The sequence below is a fragment of the Ilyonectria robusta genome, assembly GCF_021365365.1.
Source record: "Ilyonectria robusta strain PMI_751 chromosome Unknown BGZ61scaffold_2, whole genome shotgun sequence".
NCBI classification, from domain to species: domain Eukaryota; kingdom Fungi; phylum Ascomycota; class Sordariomycetes; order Hypocreales; family Nectriaceae; genus Ilyonectria; species Ilyonectria robusta.
The window spans coordinates 1806363-1830243 of NW_025764436.1; the positions used below are offsets into that span (position 1 = coordinate 1806363).

A 23881-nucleotide genomic window follows, 5' to 3' on the forward strand; every position below is an offset into this window, starting at 1 on the left:
AGCACTCAGTTCCCAATAAAGTCTATTACGTTCTGTCCTAATAATGTTGAATCGCTTGCTAGCTAGCCCACGGCTTCACATCCCTCACATAACGCCAACCTTCTTGTAGGTTGGCTTCGCGAGGAAGCCTAAACAGTTCTCCTGAGCGCAGCTCTTAACAGGGTCCCATATGCCGAATCAATGACAAATGCTAGAGACGAGGAAAATTGATAAAAAGGGGCTTGTAGGAAACAAGTAAGAGTATATGGGCAATGTATTGTTGCTTTCCCTCTCCCAGATGGGGCAAAGCCGCTTCCAAATCTCGTGCGTGCGTGCATCGCACAATGGGTATCATTTCGATTGTCTTCGATAGAAAAATAAGTGGTGGTACATCCGTGTAATCAGATAAGTTCCGATAAGGAAGATCGCTAGGGTAAATGTGACGAAAGAGAAATAAGAGATGAATCATGAAATTCGTTAGGTGTGGTTTCGGGGTGATTCAGTTCCCGCGATGAGCTTATGTGTCAGCGATGTCTAGGTTGTCTAACCAGAGACTGATCGCATCATGAAGCAGGTTCTGTTGGGATCCAGCATTCCGTGAGTGACCGTTCGTGCTCAAGTAACCCCTTTCCCGAAGGTCGATAACCTCGCGAATAGTGTCCTCGAGGGCAGAGAGCACCACAGTCTTGCATTGCACTCGAGGAACTTCCAGAGGCATCTGTGGTAGTGCCGGCGGTTCTGGTGCAGTTACGGATATCGGCTCCTCGCCGTCGGTGCTCACGCGAACCTCGCTATGTGTCTGCGAAGAAGCCAACGAGTGGTCTTTGCTGGCCTCCTGTGTGAGACTAATAACCTTCTCAACGGCTTCACTGAGCGTCTCATCTGGTTGCACGATGCGCTCCTCAATCCATTCTTCCTCAAGTTGGGTCTCATAGGGAAGGATAGAAGGGGTCAGCAGTGCGCCGCCGTAAGAGCTGGATTGTCCCGTCTGCCCAACTGATTGACGATCGGAAGGGGCTCTTGGCTTAACCAGCCGGCGGTATCGAATACGCGTAATCATATTTGTGGTAGTATCGGCAATCATCACGCAACTGACATCAACCCATCGCTCAGTGAGGTCCCCACCAAGCGGGTTGGCAGGAGCGGGTGTTGGCTCAGCGCGAAGTGATGCCCTGACCTGTTCCAGGAGATCCTCCTGTGGGGGGATGGCCTGGAGAGAAAAGTCTGGGTGATAGCGATTCAACCAGCCAGCAGCATTCAGGGGCAAGTCCCCATCGACACATAATCGGGATACTTGTTCAAATGAATCCAGTCCGCCTGGCATGCCGGGGGTCGACAAGTAACCACTGCTCGATGGAGAGCTAATGGCAGACTCAAAAGACGTCATGTAATCAGGAAAGGGAATATCCACATCGATGATGCCGTCATCGGCATTGATGGATGTCTTGACTGGCGATTCGAAGGCCCCATTTGGATCAGGTGTTCGCTCAGGTCGGAGCGATGGCTCCCGGTTGCGTCCCTCAAAATCTCGAGGTGTGCCCGCCTGTCGACCGTCCATTGATTGACGTGGGCCATTGGAGGATGTTGCATTCAACTCGGAAAGAGTAGCGGCCTCTTCCACCATCTGCGATAGCTTATCCGGTCGGTGGAACGCTTGCTTGGTAGGTGATTTCGGATCCCCTTGGCTGTAGCTACTGAGTGTGGTTGAGTCCCTGCGACGAGCGCTCCATAGCCCACTGATGACGCTACCCCATCTTGAGCTCTGGCTCCTCGAATCATTGCTCGCGTTGCTCATCTGGCCAGTGATTTCGCCTCGTTTCAAAGATCGCTTTAGGTCGTCGGCTGCAACACTTCCACTGCTGCTAGGCCGTGGCCTTCTTCGGTTATCGCCTCGTTGCGCGGTGGAAAAGTGCGGCATCGTTGTCTCCGGCATCACGGTTGTGGTTGTCGCGGCACTGCTCTTCCTGCTCATGAAATCGTTGCCGGAAATTGGAAGATTTGAGGGACGGATTGATGCAGCATCAGAGACACGCCGTTCGTGATTTCGATCCATGGTCAAGTGAGCGAGCTGAAGAGGGACGGTGGAAGCCCTTGCGCTATGACTCGCTGTCCTAGAGTGAGAAGCTCGACGCAACCCAGTCCTACGGTTAATCTTGCGCCGAAGAGACTCCTCCCTGAGAACTGGAATGATGAAAGTTGGAGGAGAGTTGGAGAAGGTTCCAACGGAGGTTGAAGTGCTTGGTCGATGGGCTCGTGAAGTCGGGATCTGTTGGTTTGCGGGTAGAAAGGCGGAAAGGAGGAAAATGAGACGGCGAGCAGCCATCTTGTCTTCGGATATAATAATTGTTCGAGCCGGGAGAGATAAGTCTTCGTCGCTTCGGTTCTTTTGCTGTTGGAAAAGTCGCTTCCGGTAGGAAGGGGGGCAGAGAGCTTGAAGCCAATCGGTATGCGTTGCGAGAAAGCCACTTAGGAGGCTGTAGAAGAACTGCCCCCGTTCAATGCCCCCGGCCCATTTGGAAATCCAACGGGCCTCATCACGCCAAATCCCCCATCGTCCCTGGCCAGTCACAACCCTTGCCGCACTCAGTCCCATGACGATCCTGTGCCTGGCGGCATCTACCTCACCCGCGATGTTGGTGTCATCTGCAAGGCAGTTGGGCCACAATGACACCAATTTGGTTGTGCTCTTGGGTGGCTTTACGCGGGGCGGCTCGCCGCTGCGCCTATCCGAAAAGGAAGGAGTTCTGCCATGGTTTGAGACGGCTGAAGCCGAGAAAGGACTGGGAGATGTGATATCGACTTGCTTCAGCATCGTTCCCAAGATTGTTGCGACGACGGACTGAAGATGAGTCAAGGTCCGCATGATGATATCCCAATGCTGAGTAAGTGAATCGATTCTATCCTCAATGTCGATCGAATAGGCCGAGTCTGTTGTATCGCCGTAGGTGCTAGAACCAACCAGGGTCCATCCTGAAGGTCGAGCTGAGCTGAAGGACGAGGAAAATAACTCTGGGTCAGTGTAGGAACTCGATTCGCGGTGTGCCGACTTGGGTTGCGTGGCCGGAGGGAATCTTGTCGAAGAGGCAGGCGAAGAGGGAAGCTGGACCACCAAGACCACAGCATACATTGGTGTCCGTCGCTGCTTCGGCTGAGACTTCTTCTTCTTGGGCATAGGCTCGTCGCCTGTGGAGGGGAAGGGAAAGCCAACATTTTCATCCGAGTAGCGACTTGGGGGAGTAGTGTTGGATTCTGGATCATCGACGGATAGATTTACGGGAAAGAGGCGTGTAATAAGAACTTTCTTCTTCTCGCTCTGGCGGAAGTGTGGGTTACCGAGGGTTGAGCCATGTGTTGGTGAGACGGTTTGAGAAGAGTATGACTGTGAAAGTCTGCTCGAGCGAGCGCTTGACCGGCCGATGGAGCTGCGGCCATCCCCAATAATAGAGCTCGAGATATCATTGACTCGGGTCTCTCCAGGGACGACATGGACTTTGGTTGAGGTGCCTTTGTAAGACATCAGTTCTGAGTTTCCGAAGATGCATCCTGAGAATGTGGCTAATTCCTCTCGATACTCGCGTGAAGCTCGCTGAACCTCGGTCTCTGCCTGGGTTTGATTTCGACCCTGGAGTGATGCTCGACGATCAAAAGCACCTTGACGTGGCGGGGGCTGGGGACCGTCGGTCTGGATGACCAGAGGTCGAACGATGCTTCCCAGGCTGCTCTTGCGCGGCGAAGTCGGGGGCGGTCTTCGTGAGTCATGAGGTACAGCGCTTCGTTGAGTTGGTGACGGAGGCGGAGCGGGGTGACTATCAAAGAGGAGCGAGGCATTCGAAGGGCCTAGAGCATCCTGCATAACAATAACACGGACATCCCGGACATCGAGGTCAACATCACCACTGAAGTCGAAGGCGTTTGCGGTTGAAGTGGCTGGGGTGGTGGGGGTTGAGGAGAGAGGGAAGACCTGGTCGTTACGATGCTGGTAGAGGGCGTGTGCATCCGGGAAAAGAAGATTCCGAGTATGAATGTCTTCCTGGACAGACTCGAGTGAAGAAACGGGCCTTGACATCTTGGCCGCTGTCTGCGCTGTGGGTACGGCGGAGGAGCCGCCTGAGCCCAGGTGCAAGAGCCGGCCGAGCATATCGGTGGCACGCAGGTAGCTCGACAAGAGAGGTACGAAGGAGAGCGCCGTCAAGTTAATGTAGGCGACGAGCCATCATCAAAACGTTGAACGAAGGATTTCGAGCTGGGGGTGGGCACATAGTAACCTCTGCGAGTAGCATGTGAAGGTGACGACACAAGGTCCGGGGTTGGCCAGTTGCTAACTGGGGGGTTGGTGACGCTCAGATGGAGATTCGAAGACGCTGCATAGGTGAGAGATGGAACGGAGATGAGTACAATTTGGTGGTTGATGCTGGCGTAGCTAACAAGGTCGGTCAACTTGGAGTACGTGGGCGTTGCAGCGGCGGCGGCGGGTTTGGCGCGTGCGGGATAGAGGACGCTGTGAGCTGTCGCGTGTCTTGGAGAGAGGGGCGGGATGATGGATGAGATGGACTCGGCGAGGAAGCACGATAAGGCTAAGTGGAGTTTGAGAGGCGAAAAAGGCGAGAAAGGACGAAACGTGGGCGCGTCGGTGGCTAAAGCAAGGACGGGCGAGGGCGGATGCTGCGTGTGGTTGAGGCGGGTGGTGAGAGGCCGGGTGGGAGAGATAAGAGGGAGCGGTGCGGGCGGTTGGCAGTCGATGGTATGTCTGAATGCTTGGGAGCCTGGAGCAAGGGAGACGACAGATGAGAAGGAGACGCGAGTACAGGGAGCAGGTGTTTCCAGTCCGAGCTTAGAGTGTTTGGAGTGTTTGGAAGTGTTTGGTGTAGGTGGTTGGAGCGAGGCAATGGAGAGGTCGCCCTGGGAGATGTTGCAGATGTAGGTGGGTGTTTGGTGGTTGATCCAGATGGCCGGGACCGCCAGGTCGGGCGGGTGGCAGTGGCCTTCAGTGAACGACAGGGCGGCAGGGCGGCAGGGCCGTGCCACAGACAGCCCTGGAGACCACCACAGGTACCTTGGGTATCCAGGCACTTTTTGGCGTCCTACCTTACAGGGACGTATTGCGTAGTGCCAGCGAGAAGCGGCGGCGGCGGCGGGGGAGGAGGCGCCAAGCCAAGCGCCCTAGGGCCAAGGGTCGGCTGGTCGGTACCTTTTTTACTGAGTCGTCGTGGCTGATGGGCTAGCCCCAGGTGGTTCTGGCTCTGCTGCACCAGTCGGAGGGTACCTATTGGAGGTCTCTACGCAGTACGTACTACCGATGCACGTAGTAGCACGCACAAGTCGTAGTACGTACAGTGGTACAGTAGCTCGGTGGGTTCTTGGGATGATGGAGGGGATGGTCGGCAGAGTGGAGATTAGGTGTATGGAGCGGATCGGAGGGCGGCGGACCGCTTTGGCGGGAGCACCGATGGGTTGGTGGACGAGAAAGGTTGAGGATGAATAATGCTGAGGGGGGGAGGCGATCTTCACCGAGGGAAGTCCGGGGCTTCTTTTCCTCTTGCGGTCTGTTCGTCCAAGGGTGCTCGTGCAGGAATGGGTATATGTGAATGCCAGTCGTCGGCTATCACGACGCCATGTTCCAGGGTGTTGATGTCCCAGGCAATGTCCCAGATGCCGCCGACTGCTGGCTGCTTGCTGCAGGTGCGGGTGGATAGGCCACGATGCCAGACACACAGGCGGCCGGCAGTGAAACTGGGGCCGAGACCATGAACCGGATCGATCCAGTGGCTCACTCACGCCAGCCCAGAAATTAGTACAAGACAGCCTCCCCTCTCAGTCAGAGTTCCACAGGTGACGCTGAGTAGGCGGGGGCGGAGGGGCCATCATCGGAGGTTTTGAGAGGGACACGGTCTAAAGCCTCTAACGTGTGGGATGGATGGGAGCAGCAATGTTTATTAGTATCGTCTCTCTCCAAGGCTCAAGGGGTGGATGCGAACAGGGCAGCTCGGCGCGAGCGATCCCATTCCATAATAGTTTAACGGCAGCCGGTCCAGGGGTGTAAAGCATTACCCGTTGTTGGTTCCTTTGTTTCCCGCCCTGAAGGGGATTATTTCGCTAGTGTAAGTTGTTTACAATTGAAGGAGGAGGAAGAAGAAAAAAAAGGACCGGACGGAGGTCCAGGCCCCAAAGGATGGAGATGGTCGATGGACGGTCGTTCGGGCCATCCGTATGTACGAAGTAGACGACAGGACGGACTGCAACCCAGCTTCAGACCCCGGCCCACGGCTCCAGCTCCCCAGCTGTCAGCCAGTCGCCACAGCGCTCGCCGACGATGCGATGGAGAACCAAGCAGCAAAGCAAACACCTTGTCCTGCAGGAAAGAAACGCCCATGCTGGAACCCCAAGCCATTGGCCCCCAAAATGTCCAAAATGCGGTGAAAGCCCTCCGGCGCGTCGGATAGCCAGGGTCTTCCCGGCGGCACACACGCAGCAGCCAAGGATTCCTATCCTCTTGCGGCTTGCCCTCGACTTCCAACTTGGAGGCTTCTCACGGAGCCGGGGGCCCGAAACCAGGGCCAGTGCTCAGTGCCCAGTGCCCAGTGCCCAGGGCTCGTGCTGGCCCTGCTGGGTCGTCGGCGTGGGCGCAAGGGCGCAGCCAGGTTATGGGTTATGGGATATGGGTTACGGGGCGCTCACCCCCTGTCGCCACGGCGGAGCTCACCCAGGATCCATCGCCAAGGCGGAGCGCTGGCAGCCTCATCAGGCCCGACCCTGGGATTCTACGAGCGCCAGCGCCAGCGCCAGGCCACGGGAGGCTAGGCGTGCCGAGGCCAAGCACGCAGCAGCGCGTAAGAATTGGAGGAAACCAGATGAGCATGCCCGGCTAAAATGACGCCTGCGGTAACGGTCCCGCTGCGCGCGCACTGGCGCTCCGTCCACCTTACCATGGACGATGGGGTGTAAGCCTGGGCACTTCGTACTCGTGACAGCACCGCCATCTCCATCCATGGCTCTCGATTTGCAAAAGGATCCCCTCCGCCATCGCGTACTTCGTGCTACTACGTAGTACGTAGCACGTAGCACCTCTGTAAGCCTCAGGTAGGGCATCAATAGTGTGGAGTGGCACTGACACCCAATCGACATCGTCTCCAGCACCCCAGTCGCCCCAGCATGGCATTTGCCCACCCGTCCATCATCCGCCATGACTTGCTTTTTCTCGATACGTTCCGCCCGCCACAAGCCTCTTTCTGCTCGCTACCTGCTGGGCGGTTTCTGCTGTTACTGGCCCGAGTGAAAAAGCACACATGACGCTACTGTACGTAGTGCGTCGCTGTCGACAACCATCAGCAAGCTTCACAACACAGCAGCAACCATCACCACGACGCACCCCACTGTGGGCAACGAACTATGTGTTGCCTCAACTCGGTATCCCTTCGGCAGGCGAATGCCAAAAGTTCTTCAATTCACCGCACCCACCGGTTCTTCAGCAAGTGCCGGACATAAATCCTCCGGGGGTTGTAAGTGCCCTGGGAACCCCCAAGTACCGGCGGTTTGTACGTAATTGCGTAAATTGGACTCGACTCGCGGGTGTTGGAGCTTGAGTCAAGCCCAACGGCGCGTCTGAGGTTGCAGTGTCAGTCGAACGCCAACAAGAGCCCCAACAAGACTGTTGCGTGGCAATTCGGGATTTGCCATCGGGGTCCGGAAACTCGGAAACTCTTGCTTCATTGACAGCCACATCTTCCCCTGGCAGAGCAGAGCTAGTTTGATACAAGAAAAGAAAGACCTTTCCCTCAGGACCGTCAAGAAGATGCCCCCTTCATCCATCATTCGGGCCATGACCCATGGCCGTCTCCCTCAGTGGAGCCACACCCATTCCAACTCCATGCACTCGCCGCAACGTCGGTCACCAACTCGCCGGCTCGCTTGCTTCTGCCGAGACGGCCCACCCACCAATTCAAGCCAGTGACTTTTCTCGGGATGCTCACCCAACTTGAGGGTTTTGTTCAGGGTCTTTCCTCTCTGCCGTCGGCCACAGCCAGTACATCTGTTTGCAATCATTGCTTATGATCTAAGACAACGGCTATTCTTCAAAGAAGATGAGACAAAGTTTGCCTCGATGGCTCGGCGGGGTATTATTCGTCATTATCCGCAAGCTCCCCCTCCTCGGTAAGCTCCTGGATCAGCTCTGTTTGGCTGTGGCTCAAGCTTCCCCCCGATGATCGGCAGACACATCACTGCTGTACAGTCCACAACGACGAATGATGAGCTATTCGTGACATCGCCACAATACGTACTAGAATATAAATGTTTTCGATTCTTAGCTACATGTATAAACATACAGGTAAAGGCGCCGTGACATTGAACATGTTCGGCATATGACTGTCGGAAAATCAAATCCTTAAAAAAAAAAAAAATGCAAGACACAGAACATCTGCAATGGAAAGCTGCTGTGATGTGTTGACTAGCATTATTAGTGACGTCTTCAGTGGTTGGCCGTGTGCGCCCCGTATCAGGGTGGGATCTGCCGTGATCGCATCCACATTTTCGGTGCTCAATGCAGCCAGTCCGGTTGCTGATCTTCATCCCGCTCGGCAGTCGGCCGAGTCAACTCGGAGCTAGGTCTGAGGCCTCAAGAATTTCTGCTGCAAAATCCGTGACAAGATCGTCTTAGTGGTCTTGGCACATTAGCTGCTCGGTGACGCTTGCTTTTGTCGCATGCCACAGCTTTCAGCTTTCAGCTCTTCATTGCTTGTTGGGTTTGGCTAGCATCCACGGCGGTGGCTGGTAATCCTGCTCCCTTCTCGTGCCTTGATGACGACGATGCATGAAGATGACGATGGCGGCGGCGTACCGACGCCCCTCCAACACACCCACCAGCTCGCAGGCCATGCGTCTGCCTGCCTGTCTACCTCAGTACGGGTAGTGCGTTTAGCCTTGGCACGCATATCAAATCCACCCACATCATTCGCCTCAGCCTGTGCGCGGCTGCAGCGCTGCAGACAAGCCACAAGCAACTACATGCGGGTCCACGTCTACTTCAGGAAGTGGATGCCCTAGCGACGGCAACCCGTTGTCTCTCAACTCCGGCCCGGCACAATTGAGATTCGTTGAAAGGGCCTTGGTCGTGTAATTTTGTAATTTGGTGCCGCGTGTATGCCTCGCCATTGTTTACGAATGCTCAAGGGAGAGAGGATGATGGTGAGGGTGACAGTGAGATGCATCGTTAACAAGGTTCCCTCCAACAATCCAACAAGGGATTAACATGCCTCCCCTCCCAAACTAAACCCAAAAAAAGAAAGGAAAGGAATCCACCTTCCCCTTCCTCTTGGTATACCTCATCCTTGTCTGCGAGTTTCTTCGACTTATCCGACATCGAGTACTAACACGCCCGGGACCGAACTTGAGACGCAGCTGTATCACACGCGGCTCCGACTCACCACCCCGTTGTCCGTGGCGTCCATCACGTGTCGAGGGACCTAGGGTGGCTAACAAGTAGCTCCAAACTCCATCTGCCCTGTGCTCACCGCCCACTGTAAGCAACTAAATCCCCTCCTCCGTACAGCACAGGCCGTCAATCCTCCAGTCCAGGCGCAGCCAAATAAAGCCGCCTCATCTCAACTCGCTGCGAGGCATATGGTCCCCGGGCATCAAATCAAATTGTCTTGGACCGTTGCCGCTGCTTGGAAATGAGCCGCCCCAGTCGGCGCGCGCATGGAGCGGCCGCATGAGCTCCCCCCATCCCGGCTCCTGTTACATGTCACATTTTCCCCAAAATATGCCGCCCAACCCACCACCACGACCCCTGCCGCTGGCCTCCTCCGACTGCTTGGAACTCAGATTGCGCTCGGCTCGCGCTCTCGGGCTCGTTAGGGTCGTGGATCAGGCTCGAATTCCGTCCCTCGTACTCCGTACTGTACAGATGCTTGCAGGCTCTAACTGGCGCCTTAGCGCCCGCGTTACCGAATCCACTACGAGGGATTCGTCTAAGTTACTAGGGAGCTATGCACCGCACTTTGACTTGTGGATAGATGCCAAGCCGCAATTCAACTTCGACGACCTCCCGTCAATGATGGACAGCCAGGAACGTGGGGGAGGGGTTTCTTTTGCCCATCGAATCCAATCACTTTGCGGTTGCGGCGGTCCAGTTGCGTGCGGCAAGCTCGTCACCTCTCTTGGCCCGCCTTCTTGGGTGTGGTGACTTGACTAACACGATCAACTCCGCAGTCCATCCCGTTCCAACGCTGGCAAGCGTCCATAATTTCCTTTGCTATTGGACTGGCTATGAGCGGCCCGTCCCTGGGCCGTCTTGCTTGTCAGATTTCGAGAACCAACTCAAGTGTCCGAGCCTCGAGTCTCGCAGTCATGGGGGTGACATGGCGTTCCATGTGATACCAGGGCCCCCAACCTGGTCAATGTAACGCCAGAATCCCCCCAGGATTCCAAATTGATCTCCATGTTGTTCGCCACAGGCCCAGCAGCCCAGCAGCCCAGCAGCAGCCCAGCAGCAACCCAGCAGCAGCCCCGTCGGATGATCGCCGGCCCTGAGATCTCCAGACGCGTGGCTCGCCGACTTGCCCCTTTGAGGCTAGCAACCTGCTGTGCCAATATTGCCATTCACTATTTCCAAAGGAATGGTTCGATTTCTGCATATGCCATCGTGAGGCTGGCCGCCGGCTGACGCCAAGGTTGCTTCTTTGGTGTGGCTGCATCTCATCGGAGTGGAAACTGTTAGGGACATTGCGGGTTGTCATCGGCTCTCAACACCGAGAGGCGCACCCTTTACTATACTGCCCCATAACATATCTTGCATCCCATGACCGGGTTCACGGTCTAGTCACCCAGTCCTCCTAGGTTACTCGTTTGCAAAGGAGCTTCCCTCGCAAAATGCCATCTCTGCTAAATGAAGATCCCCCACTTCCTCAGTCTTCAAAGGGCCCATTGCTCAGCCGTTCAGCCAGCTGACTTCAGGGATCTTCCCTCCTATACTAAACAGGGATATATCGGGTTCCATTTTGCAACACCACAATCAGGGATCTAGATTGGCAACGTAACCAACGCCACACGACGACCAACCCCTCTTCCCCCGCCATTGTATTCCGCCAACTTGAGGCGGCAACAACGTCAGAGCGCTGATCACTGCATCTGGACTTGCGCACAGCACCTCATCCCGTCACACAAGCTGCCGCAAATCAGCTGGCAGTGGCTCTGCCCGCCTCGTCTTCGCCGGCTGGTCACGCTCGACCCAAGCTCTATTGCTGTGGTCTGCGTCTCACGGGGGTCTTCCGAGAGGGTCACCGGTCCCGCCGCCGACACTTCCGGTTGTAGGGTTGCTGAATGAATCCCGTAAGCGTGAAGGCACTCCATGATGATCTTTGCCTTGTCCGCAAAGCTCTTGACGGTTCTACCATCAACGACTAGGTGGGCAGATGCGATAGACTTGCGCTGGTCCAGCCGCCAGATGTGCAGTTCGTGAACAGATTCGATACCCGGGATCTAATGTCATGAGCATTGGTAAAGATACTTTGAAATTCTTAAACAGGACACGTAGTTGCTCACCATCTCAATGTCATGCTTGATGTCATCTAGGTTGATTCCGCGGGGCGCGATCTGTAACAAGATGGCGCCGCTGTTCTTGACCAATGGAAGCGCCGAGAGCAGAATCATGATGGCGATAAAGACGCCAACGGCAGGATCAGCGTAGTACCGCCCCTCTCCATCTGTCTTCCAGATGATCACTGCCGCGATTATCACACCGATATTATTGATGGCGTCTCCCATGACATGGATGAATACGCCGAGCATACCCAAGTCCCTGCCGGGAGACGTGTCCACCACTGCTGTATGTTTGTGCTCGTGATGACTATTGGAGCTCTGTGGTGCTATACTTAGTACACACGAGGTGGCAACTCACAAGATAAGCGAAGCGAATACTTACGGGAGTTAGGCGGGCTTCAGACTCGCTGGTCGTGTCACAACCAGGCGTCTCGGCGGAATCTTGGTGCTGTCCATGAGCATGGCTGTGGTCTTCTTCATGCGCATGCGGCTGTCCAGGGCCGTGGTCGTGGTCATGTTCTGATGGTGAATATCAGTCAACCGAACTCGGCACCGAGGGGGAAAGGGTTTCACCATGAAGGAATGACATGACCAGAGCGTTCAGGGCCAGCCCGACGCCGCCAACAATGAGAACCAGTTCGGGTTTCTCCACAGCTGTTCGACCGTCAACTCTTCGCCTCCTCCCTATTCTTTCTTAGGTAGACTTACGTGTAATGTCGGTAAACCTTTCCACGGCCTGGACTAGGATGCTGACTCCCAGCGCCAGCAGGAATACCCCATTGAAGAAGGCACCTAGCAAAGTTGCCCTCTGCCATCCGAATGTATATCCTTGTGGCGCTGGCTCAGTGCGCTCTGATACCTATCGCGCATCTCAGTATATCGTGAATCTCGGTGTAAGTCCTCGATAGTAACGAACCATCAGCGCGACCAATGCGACTACGATCCCAATCAAGTCGCTTAGCTACTGTCGTTAGTCCGCGTAGTTCGACCGACACCAATTGACGTACATAGTGGAATGCGTCGGCAATTAGGGCAAGTGAGTGCGTATAGAACCCAACTGCGCGAACTCGTGTTAACTTGGACTCCAGCCACCATTATAAGCTTCGAGTATACGGACCCACGAGCTCGGCGATAAAGAAAGAGAAGGATATTCCGATGGTGGCTATCAAGCGCTGCTTGCGGGTGACGTTGAATCTCGCCATATTTGTCTTCGATGATCGGTAGTCGCGAGGTTGCGAAGACTCGGGATTTGACTGCTGATTCTGAATCTCGTGAGTGAGGTTGAGGTAGGAAATACTTGGGCAGTCCCTCGTGCTTGCGACCGGCGGAGAGGCCACGGCTTTTATATATCGAGGTGGGACTGATGGTCTGACCGATGTGTACACGATTTGAACTGATGGTGGGCGATTTTACGCGAGGAACCATGGAATCCAAGGAACGTTCGCAATTGACGGCGATTTGGCCTCTGGTGGAGAGAGAGGTGATTTTCTTTTACGACGGCTCGTTCGCATCCCGCTTGTATTCACAGGCAAAAATAAATGACGATTCAGGAACGATATTCATCAAGGTTGTTTGTACGACCCACAGTTAACTTATCGATCTCGGACAGGTGCATTGCATTTGCCGAAACGCCAACATCGGTGGTGACACCGGCCTGTCAAGCACCACCTGATAACCCCGGCAAGTCGCAGGTCTCGGTACCTGCTTCCGAGAATTTGATTCTTACCCTTTATAGGATGTGTGCCGTCGGTTGAAAAGCTACGGCGACAGACGTAGCACTGAGGATGATTGATTGATGACGGCGGCGATGACGCTGAGCTTTACTAGAGCATGCTCAGGGTGAAAGGGAGGGAAGCAGCGAGATTTCACAAACACTAAGTTTACATGAATTGTCTGGTGATTTCAAATCAGCTGACACAGTTTCGCAGTGTCAAAGGTCCAGACTACATGAGCCAGACGCTGTTTCGTTGTGTCGCATCTAAGTCGAGCTATGTACAAGGATGCATTCTGTAACACTGCCGCAGAATGCTTCAGAACAAGCCATTCGGCGTATTATGCCGGTGAATACCTCGAATACCTACCTGTTCGAAGCAAATATTATAGTGAAACTTGCAGCACCAGGCCAGACTTCATTTGGGTCTTTGCATCTTAGGCCTACATGTCATTCGATCGTCATTCTGCATCGTGGGCTGTCCATCCGAGTCGCTGCCTGACTTAGAAAGCGCAACAGGTCATCGTGCATTAGCCAGGGTCCAGATCCATTCTTCCCATTACTTCAATCGAGCTAATTCCTTTTTCGTATCAGTGTGGAAAGAAGCACGAGCATCACAAACGAATCGCACTGTTGAAGTCCCTTTCTCTCCATCGACAAGCTTCCAGGAGCCAATCAGATTACGCAGCGATGGCAGCCGACTTTGGCGATGAGAATGGGGCCGACTTTGAGAAGAGCGGGTAGCTTCCTAATACAGAAGGCGGTGGGCCTACACCATGGCTCCAAGCTCGATTCTGCCGCGACGTCCGACCAACCTCAAGGTCGAGATCGCTTCGCCTCGACTATCGCATTATCACGGTGCCGACATCGACGTTGCTATATCGCTTGCACGCACGCCCCACTGCCGAGCTCATTCCTCCAGACTGCTTCGACCAAGTCAATCCGCGCCGCGACAATCATGCGATCCGTGAGATTGCATCGTCTCCCGTCCAACCTACCGCAGTAGCAAACGACCATCGCCTCGATCCCCCATGTCCCGAAATGGCAGCGCAAAGAATCTGGTCCCGCGCAAGGGGCCACACTGGTCACACCTCCGGCAATTCAGCAGGTCGAGCCTAGAGCGCATTCCCACCGAGTCCCCCGCCTCGCTCGCCAGTGCCTCGACCCATTCGACCGTCAAGGAGGAGAAGCGGGCCAAGATAGAGCGCCGGTGCACGGTCGCCGTGAATGAGGGGTACTCGAAAGATGAGGTTTTACTCAACCTGGACCTCGTGGGCGGCGATGTGAAACCGGGGGCGCTGATGTGTATAATGGCCGTGAAAGAAGACTCTAGGAAACCATCAACTGGTCATGGCTCCAGCACCAAGCAGGGCCAAGACCATAACAGTGGCTCCAAGGGCGCATCAATGGCTCAGGGTAACGGTGATGGCGCCGGCAATAGCTATGTATTTGTCGTGAAGGATATGCCCCAGGAAATGAAGACGCGACAACCCGACGTAGAAGTGTACGTCGTGAAGCACATTGCAGATGCCTTCGGGATGAAGAAGGGTTCGCAAGTTCTCCTAACCATGGTAGGTAACCCTATTACTAAAACGGCTCGGTGTGCTAATCATTGACTAGGTGGACAAGAAAAACCCAGCACGAAAAGCTTCCCATGTTGAGCTTACATTCAAGGACCAATACTTGTCGAGATCCGACATATGGCGGATGACAGTTGGGGAGTTGACGGAAAGGACTGTCTACAAGGGCCAATCCCTCTTGTTTATGGGCACTATCAAAGCCCAGATCACTGCGGTCTATGCCGATGGGCTGAGAGTGCATTCATCGTTCTTTGCCCGTGACACACGACCCATCTTCCGGAGCGAGTCGGCCAGATATGTTCTCTTTATTCAAATGGCTCGCGAAATGTGGGAGTTCGACTCGGAAAGCTCTGGTGAAATTATGTTCAACAAAGTCGTCAATGGATTCCTTCCGGCCCTATTTAAGAGGTGGGCCATGTTGAAAGCAAAGCATCTGGTCAGCATCGTGCTCTTCGCGCGAGTGGAATACGATACAGGGTTGAGCGCTGAGTTTGACACCTTGGAAGGAGATTACTACACCGGCATCTCACCCTCGGGACTTCGCCGGCCGTACAAGGACTTCTACCGAGTTGTCGTGAGCGAAATGAGCAGTGGCGAGTGGACAAGAATTTTGCATCAGCTTAAAAAGGAGTTCAACTTCTTCCGCAGAGATATCAGCCTTGATCATCACAAGGTGTTCGCTCAGTCCCAGCAAGGTGGAGGCAGTCAGATCCCCAAGGACACTCCCACAAACCGAGTCAAGGCGGAATCTACCATTTCCATGTATGGTAATGTCCTAGAGGCCATCAACCTAGCCTCCTCGCAATTCGCCCACGACCACATCGACAGAGATCTAACAAGGACCGGCATTTCTATCGCCGTCATCAGCCCTGGATCAGGTGTCTTCGAAGTCGACTACGAAACCCTGAGAAGGACAACTGAGGCTTTGGTAGGAAATGGTATTGGAATTGATCTGATATGCATGCCCAAGATGCCACTACACTCAGTTCCTCTTTTCAAGTACCGCAACCCCCAATACTCGGAGGAACGCGGTCATCCGCATACTCCCCACCATTCCGGCCTGTCGAGGTCGTTCCAGAGCCGCGACAGCACGCCAAACCACCCCACCCCCATCGTCGGCAGCTATCAGTCAATGGCGGAGTCATTCTCGCCCTCCAAGGGAAACAGTTTGACTCGTCGGATGGACCCCCTGACATCCATGGCGAGAGGTGATGAGTGGTGTTACGCGCTCCCACAGTGGCTTCACGTTTCGTACTGGACTGGGGCTTCTGACGAAGCCCTTTCCTACCAAGGCATTGCCTTGTCCGTGTCCAACAAGGTTGAGCAGGATGACGAAAACGACTTCAATATTCGATGTCGAATGTACGATTTGCAAATGAGGAGTCTCCTGGAGACGAATGAGATCGAAACAACCCCTCTCCAAGCAGATACGCAATTCCCTTCCAACATCACTGAGCAGCCCCCTTCGCAGAAACAGCGCCAGACTGGAATCAACGATGTTGTATATATCCCTAATCGTCGTGCTCCTGAGGCTCTGTTTGATTATGTGTACGGGTTCGCGAGATTTGTGCCTGACAGATTAGCAAGACCCGGTGAAAAGTCTGTATGGAAACAATTGCAGGAATTCGATGACCAGAAAGCTCGTGTTTCTAACAGCCGCCGCCATCGTCACTCTTCACGGCATGCCAGGGATCTGGATGACATGACTCGGAGGCAGCTGGCCGAGGAATCAGGTCTCTATGGGACTTCGCTTCCTGAGAGGAGAGCATCCCTGATAGGGTCAACCTCGAGAAAAATGTCCATGAATATGGCTGAGGTGGACAGGCCGCTTGTCATCAACATCAAGAAGACGCCAGAACCAACTCCCAAGCCCCCAAAGCCTACGACGACGGCAAAGCAGCCGAAACTGATGAGACAAATCAGCCTTGGACAGCGTGGTTTTGGTATCGCCGCACCAAAGGCAGTAGTAGCGGAAATCAAGGCGGAGACTGTAAATGCCTCCGGCGTTTCATCCGCACTCCAGCGAATGCCGTCCACTCCACGGATGCGTCCAGAACTTCGCCCGAGTTCTCCGCAAACGATCACAAGCCAGTCGTCCGCTTTGTCCGCACGCAAGTACCGACTAGATGCTCCCGATACTATCATCGAAGGAATCCCAACGACACCAAGCATCCCTATCCTGAAGAGGAACAACTCGAACCTCGAAATCGCCAATCAATTGAGGACTGCATCGATCGCCCCATCCCCATTCAGTGTCCATCATGAAAAACCCCAGGAAGATCGAGACTTACGATACTCGAATGCACTCCGAGCCGAGGATGCCCAAAAGGTGTACACCAATAAGTTGCGTGCCGGCGTGGTGCCTGAGCTTCCCGCAACACTGTCTCCTACGACAGCCATCACTCCGTGGCTGACGTTGTTGAATCCTTCGAATCCCGATAATCATATGATCGATGACACCATTCTATACAGTAGATGGCAGCATGTCTTCCCTCAAACCTCACAAATGAAGGTTCAGAAGTGGAAGGCGCTATGTTGTCCTGCATCTGTGCCGTTGACAACTGAGTATTTCCCATCAAAGACTCAGTTTGATACGGAATACCAGAGGCACCCTTACAACATCGACCAAAACGGGGATGATGAATTAGCCGAGGAGCCCAAGACGCGCCAGCAGTTTATTCAAGAGCTCATTAGTCTACGGTTCTCGCAAGGATTCCAGGTCGTTGTTGGCCCCGCTGTGGCAAAGGCCTTTGGTCAGAAACTCATCAAAGTTGGTGACATCTTCTCTCGCAACCAGCCTCTAGAAGACGGCACCAGCATCTTCATGTCAGTCGGCAATACGATCCACCAGCTTTCGTGTGTAAATGGCACAGAGGTCGAGGTGAACATCTTTATGCGGAAGCCTACAGATACCTCATTCACCCCCCAAAGCTTCTCCCCAATCTACAAGCCTGCCATTCGAACACTGTTTGATGACTCCTATGAGACGCGAGAAATCGATATGCTCACCGCCCGGCCGGATCGCAACTGGAACGCCATCGATTCGTACATAGCGGGCCATCATGACCAGATGATGGAAAGCTTGAGGTTTTGGCGAGCGCGATTTGTGCTAATCCCTGTGGTGTCAAAGACTTCAGGGTTGCCGAAGACCCAGAGCGGAGATAATGCCGAGGAGGTTCGGATCGAGGGAATCAAGCGTCTGGCCCAATCTTGGCAGAAAAATCGCTATATTCCTCCTTCTGAACGACGGTATCATTCTGTGGGCCATCGCCAACTACGGGACCCTAATCCATTGGATATTGTGTACAAGACTGAAGACCCATCCGTGGTCATCGCCGCCGAGGTCGAAACATTGCCGCTCGTCGAAGGCCTTGAAGGGGTTACTCGCAAGGGTCAGCTTGTGTTGAGCAAGGAGCGTTTCAAGAAGGCCAACCTGAACCTGGCAACGCTCGCCGACGCGATGCAACAACCCGTCGAGAATGGAGGTGTGCGGTTGCAGAACCGACGCTGGCATCTCCGACTGCATTACGCTTGCTTCATCGGATCCGATATGACAACCTGGTTGCTGGATAATTTTGAGGATCTTGAGACCCGTGAAGACGCGGAAGATTTTGGTAACGCCCTAATGGTGTCTGACGAGAACAAAGATAAGGAGAAGGAGAAAGGACTGTTTGTTCACGTTGAAAAGAGGCACCAGTTCCGCGACGGCAACTACTTCTACCAGGTTGCCAATGAGTTCGCAAAGCCACACTCTGGCTGGTTCAACTCACGACGTGCTGCTGGTGTCCCGCCCACGCCGATCCTCGAGCCAACGAGCCGAGATTCGCCGCGGAGTCTCATCGCACGCCCTACTTCGATCAATGAAGAGAACTCGCCCGCCTCAACGTCAACGACTCCCACCATGATGCTGTCTCACAACGCCAAGCGCCCGAGAGTGGTGCTGAGCAAGGTCATCAAGTATGACGTGGATCACCGCAAGCGGTCCTACCGGCCGGAACGGATCGACTTGCACTACGACCGCCTACACAATCCCGACAGCTGTTTCCACATCAGAATCGACTGGATGAACATCACGGCCAAGTTGGTCGAGGACGCTGTGGAGATGTGGGCGCGCGAGGCGAGCCAGTACGGCCTCCGCCTCGTCGAGGTGCCCATCAGGGAGGCCTGCGCCATCACCGAGACGAACCCCTTCCGCAAACCATTCTTGGTCAGGTTGGCCGCGAAGCCGCCCGAGAAGAAGCCCGAGACGTACTTGGACCCCAGCTCGCTCGGCCCGCAGACATCGCCCATCAAACACTTCTACCAGGTGGCCATCCTCAAGCGCTTCGACTTTGTGCTCGACGTCGAAGCTGCGGGCAACTTCCCCAGCAACGTCGACGTCAGCTACTCTTGGGGCAAGCCCGACTTCAAATACAGCCAATACATCCACCGCTCCGGGCTACTCCTCGCGCAGATCACCGACGACGGGGACTTCCTGCTGTTGGCCAACCGCCTCTACACGAACCGGCCCAGCAACCCGCGCGACAAGGAGATGCGCGCCGCCGCCGCCTCGGACCCGCCGCCGCTCAACGACCGCTCCGGTCGCATGTCATATTCATCCTACGGCATCCCCGCCGACACCTCCTCCGGGCCGCTCCCGTCGCCTCTGCTCAAGCCCGCCCCCTATTACTACCAGTCACCCGCCCTGAAGCCGATCGACCAGCCCAGCAAGGCCACACCGCTCATGTCGCCGAACCCAGAGTATCTCAAGTCGGGCTTCGAGGAGTTCTGCGGAGACGCCTCTGGTCTTGAAGCCTTCTACCGCGATGCCTTGGAGAAAGGCCAGGGCATCCAGGGCACGCCTGCCACGGCCATCGCGCCGAGCGTCCTCGAGGCTGTGCCTGAAGCGAGCATCCCAATGCTAGGCCTGCCACCGGGCGTGCTCGGCGGCAGTGATAATGGTCCTGCCAAGCGTCTCAACAGTCCCATGTCCTTCTTGCGTAGGGGCAGCGTACAGTACGATGGTGGGTCAAGTTTGAGCGGGCGTGGATGAGCACTGCCAGTCAGTTCAGTCAGTTGGCATTGAAGACGTTGACCAAGGAAAATTATGACGATTTTCCATGTTTGTTTATTTCGGAGGGCGTTATTTTGTTCATCGACTTGGATATGGAAGGATCGAACCTTTAATTTAATGTACCGTGTGGTGGTAATGGTAAATGCCGAATCTATCTACCTAAAAAGTTTCCCACCGAAGAGTCTCTACCTTTCGGCAGCCAGGGTATATACACATATATAAAAAGACAAAGCAACGAAGCGTTTTGCAGCAATTTCGACAAACCAAATCCACATTGCCGTTCCCATATTCCAGATTCGCAGGATGATTTATATACAGGGCCGTTATACAAGAAAACAAGTATGTGCAGGTGCAAAATAAAATAAAATAAACGAGAGAGATTACACTGTATTGGTAGGTAAAGGGTTGACCTAACGAAAGCGGCCTAATGCGGCGGCAGGTATATGTTACGTTGAGTTAGTTGAGTTAGGGTAGACTGTCAAAGTCAAGTCAGCGGTTATGCAAAATAAGGACTGGGAAGCGAATGTTTAACTTACACCAAGAACACGTGGCAATGATGGCATAGAGGCAAATCAACAGAAAGCCCTCAAGCCAGTGGCTCTTACCATCCGCAATGAGATAGTTTGTAAGAAGGACGGCAACGAACATGACAGCGACCTGGAACATATCGAAGCTGAGGTTCATGTCCTCATTGCCCATACCCCAGCCGATAATGACGAGCAGAGGGATGAGGAAGAGGGCGACCTGCATACTTGAGCCGACGGCAACGCCAATAGCCAAGTCCATTTTATCCTTGATAGCGACAGTAACAGCCGTAGCGTGCTCCGCAGCATTTCCGACAATGGGGAGGAGGATCAGGCCAACAAATTCTTCCGAAATGCCTCCATTTGCCGTAACAGCGTCAATGGAGTCGACCATGAACTCTGCACAAAGCGCGATGAAGACGGTAGAGATGGCGAGAGTGGCTACAGCCACCCAAAAATGCAGCTGGGGCTCTTCCTCTTCCTCTTCCCCATCCTCATGGGCAAGATCTTGCGGGTTCATGAGCATCTTTGACAAGCGCTCGTTCTCGTTTTCGTCAGCCATGCCGCGACCCATTAGGGCACCTGGGACAGCGAGCCCCTGCTTTATGGCCCCAGAGTTAAGCGAGCTGCTGCTCCATGGCTTGGCAGCAACTTTCTGGCTCTCCTCGGCGAAGACTTCCTGGTGAGTCTTGAGCTGGAAAATGAGGTAGGATGCGTAGACAATGAGAAGGATGATCGAGGTACCACGGGAGAGGCCGGCAACAGACTCCGTGGGGGTGGTGCTGGTGATGTCGAAAACGGTGGGAACAATGACGGAGGCGACAGCGAGGGCGAGCAACGAGGCGGCCGTCTGGGCGACGGTCACGTTGAAGTACTGCTGCTTGCGGCGCAGGCCGCCGAAGAAGAAGCAAAAGCCCATGACGAGAAGAAGGTTAGAGAGAATGGAGCCGATCAAAGAGGTTTGGACGATGACGGTGTTGCCATCGACAAGAGCGAGAATAGCGACGATGAGCTCGACGGCGTTGCCAAAGGTGGCATTGATCAGTCCACCTAGAACCTCACCAGTTCGCAGGGCAATCTCCTCAGTAGCAAAACTAAGCATGGCGGCCAGGGGGATGATGGCGATGAAGTTGACAACAAAGACGGCGATGCGGTTGACCGAGTGGATGTAGTTGAGGGCGATGCCGACGGGGGCGGCAACGATGAGGATGTTGATCCACGAGTTGAGGAAGGTTCGCTGGAGCTGGTTGGCGACGGTGAAGGGCTGCTTTGGCTGGACGTTGTGGAAGATGCCCTTCTCCTTCTTCGCCTTCATCTTTTCCCGCTTGTCGTCGTCGTCTTCGGCACGCTTGGGCGAATCGTCATCGGGTTTCCGGTTCCTCAAACCATCGTTATCGTTGACCAAAGAGCGCTGCGACAGAGCGATGTCGCCTCCAGCCTCGGTAGGTTGGCTGATGCTCCTTTCCCTCGACTTCTCGTCAACATCGCGAGGGCTTGACTCGGCAACGGTGTCCACGTTGGACCATTCTCTGGCATCGGTTCGGGCGGCGGTGGGATCGGTGCTGGCGTGGGCGAGCTTCTCGCCGGCAGAGGGATCATTACGAGTGGCTTGCTGCTCTAATCGGCCGCCATCCCAGGTGCCGGCGGGCTCGTGTTGACGGTCCCAGGAGACGTGACGGAAGGGATTCCATGACTGGTCGGAACTAGTGCGGCTGAGGGTGTGCGCCTGTCGCTTGATGTTGAAATGGTTGACTTGAGACATGGCAGTCGAGGATTAGCCCTGAGCAAAAGCCAGCGCAGGCATGGATGGGATAGACACGAGTTGGAGTTGGCCCCCAAATGGACGGATGGAGTTGGGAGGGGATGAAGTGCAAAATGCGAAGTACGGAGTACGATGTACGATGTACAAGCCAAGACAAAGTGCAAGACGGCAGGAGGGAGGTGCAGTCGCACAGCAGGGGAAGGAGCAGAAAATGTGGGGACGAGACGGGAGAACTTACAAGAAGACATTGCCAAGGGCTTGGCGGGCTTTTGGCACGAACGGGAAGGCGGCTACTTTCTCGTTTGGGGGCTGCGACTGTCTGTATTTTCGTAAAAAAGGGAAAGAGAAAAAGGCGGTGGTGGGAACGAAGAGACAAAGTAATGCTCTGGTCTGTGATTCCGGTCTGAGCTGTGGCTTGCGTGACGATGATCAAATGCCAACGGACAGAGGATAAAAACAAGATTGCTTGCTGTAGGGATGCTGGCTGTAGCCCCTTCTTTCCTGCTAATGTTGCTTGTTTTGGGATTGGCACGTCACCACCGGTTTTCTGCGCGCCGGCTCCTTAATATCCAGGGACGGTACAGACGTGCTAGGCACTAAATGGAATCAATGACGGAGGCCCCCAACCAGGGAACATCTTGCGAGCTTTTTGCTCCGGACTGAACAGCGGTGACTATGGAAGCCAGCCACAGCGTTGTGCGTTGGACGTGCGCGTTGTGCATGCGTGGTCATGGCCGTAGGCGCGCTTTGCCTCGTGTGGGGATAGCCATGACACGACGACACGACGACCATTACCAGGAGGATGGGAGGAGGCCTCACCCTCTCATCTCGCCGGCCAATCTGGATCTGCCAGTCTCTCACTCCTGCTTTCACTCCTGCTGTCGTCTCCCGGTCGCTCGTCGGTCTCGCTCCCTGTCGATCTCCCTACCTTTCACCTCTCGGCCTCTTCCCACTTTGGTCTTCACTGCCCTTCGACCTTCACCACACGCCAATCAGCCTAAGACAAGGCCTAGACCAGCGAATTGCCCTGCACGGAGCCTAATTTACGCAAAAGCCCCAAAGTCTCAACCTCCCAAGCGGCACTGCCCGCCACCCGAAGCTGAAGGTTATGCCTCATTGCGGGAACACCGCTGGCCGGGGCCTTGTTGAACTCAGAGTCGCCATAGAGTCTGACTTGATCTAGCTGAAACTGAGTGGATGGCCCCATCCAGACCGCGCAGACCATGAAATCGAAGCATGTCACTGTGGCATTTTGCACGTTGGACTTTGGCGTTCTAAGTTAGACCCTGGTCATTCTAACTTAGTCATTCCAGTCATTCCCCAACAGGCTCGATGCCAAGACGCCAAGACGGCCAAGAGATGCCGAGCGATCGGCCACGCGCTGACCGCCCCACTCTGTCCCGCCGTCGCCCCTGATTCTTTGTTTCCTGGTACTTCGGTACCTACTTCGTACGTGTTAATATACTTACCTGCCTTTGATATATCCAGGTATTTCCATCAAAGGTCCCTTTGCTCCCTCCATGCGAAGCTCCCACTCTCACCCCAATTGACTTACCGTTTGCTACCCAAGTACCACAGAATACACAATGACGTAGTTTGAGTAAAGCATATACCTTTTCATGGATTGTCTTTCTATGTAAATGCATCAAGCCAATTGCCTTCTCTCAAAGTTCGAACGCCTTGGCCACACTAACTGTAGGCAAATGTGAGCTAGCTGTAGCTCAGGTATCATCAAGA

At 54.6% G+C, this 23881-nt stretch overlaps 6 protein-coding genes across 6 annotated transcripts; 3 read left to right on the forward strand and 3 right to left on the reverse strand.

Annotated features, from left to right (window-relative positions):
- Positions 1-4: 4 nt before the first annotated feature.
- BGZ61DRAFT_441328 (uncharacterized protein) lies at positions 5-3084 on the reverse strand. Its single transcript, XM_046244568.1, has one exon. It carries the CDS (start codon positions 2840-2842, stop codon positions 497-499), a length of 2346 nt encoding a protein of 781 aa, XP_046110757.1. The 5' UTR covers positions 2843-3084; the 3' UTR covers positions 5-496.
- A 1231-nt stretch (positions 3085-4315) lies between these two features.
- Positions 4316-5036, forward strand: BGZ61DRAFT_89537 (uncharacterized protein). The gene has a single exon (XM_046257192.1). It carries the CDS (start codon positions 4514-4516, stop codon positions 4898-4900), a length of 387 nt encoding a protein of 128 aa, XP_046110758.1. The 5' UTR covers positions 4316-4513; the 3' UTR covers positions 4901-5036.
- A 5599-nt stretch (positions 5037-10635) lies between these two features.
- BGZ61DRAFT_441335 (cation efflux protein) lies at positions 10636-12823 on the reverse strand. Its single transcript, XM_046244569.1, has 8 exons — positions 12632-12823; positions 12522-12571; positions 12431-12475; positions 12223-12373; positions 12088-12168; positions 11897-12033; positions 11518-11832; positions 10636-11454 (listed from the first exon to the last, which is right to left on the reverse strand). The coding sequence occupies exons 1-8, from the start codon at positions 12714-12716 to the stop codon at positions 11095-11097; spliced, it is 1224 nt and encodes a 407-aa protein (XP_046110759.1). The 5' UTR covers positions 12717-12823; the 3' UTR covers positions 10636-11094.
- Positions 12824-14256: 1433 nt separating this feature from the next.
- On the forward strand, positions 14257-19837 carry BGZ61DRAFT_341549 (uncharacterized protein; the record flags this gene model as incomplete). Its single annotated transcript, XM_046239416.1, has 2 exons — positions 14257-14796; positions 14846-19837. The coding sequence occupies 2 exons, from the start codon at positions 14257-14259 to the stop codon at positions 19835-19837; spliced, it is 5532 nt and encodes a 1843-aa protein (XP_046110760.1).
- Positions 19838-20070: 233 nt separating this feature from the next.
- Positions 20071-22605, reverse strand: BGZ61DRAFT_89601 (Sodium/calcium exchanger protein-domain-containing protein). The gene is made up of 3 exons (XM_046257193.1): positions 22383-22605; positions 20395-22134; positions 20071-20333 (listed from the first exon to the last, which is right to left on the reverse strand). The coding sequence occupies exons 1-3, from the start codon at positions 22390-22392 to the stop codon at positions 20305-20307; spliced, it is 1779 nt and encodes a 592-aa protein (XP_046110761.1). The 5' UTR covers positions 22393-22605; the 3' UTR covers positions 20071-20304.
- Positions 22606-22833: 228 nt separating this feature from the next.
- Positions 22834-23633, forward strand: BGZ61DRAFT_441338 (uncharacterized protein). Its single transcript, XM_046244570.1, has one exon. The coding sequence runs from the start codon at positions 22865-22867 to the stop codon at positions 23291-23293; it is 429 nt and encodes a 142-aa protein (XP_046110762.1). The 5' UTR covers positions 22834-22864; the 3' UTR covers positions 23294-23633.
- The last annotated feature ends 248 nt before the right edge of the window (positions 23634-23881 follow it).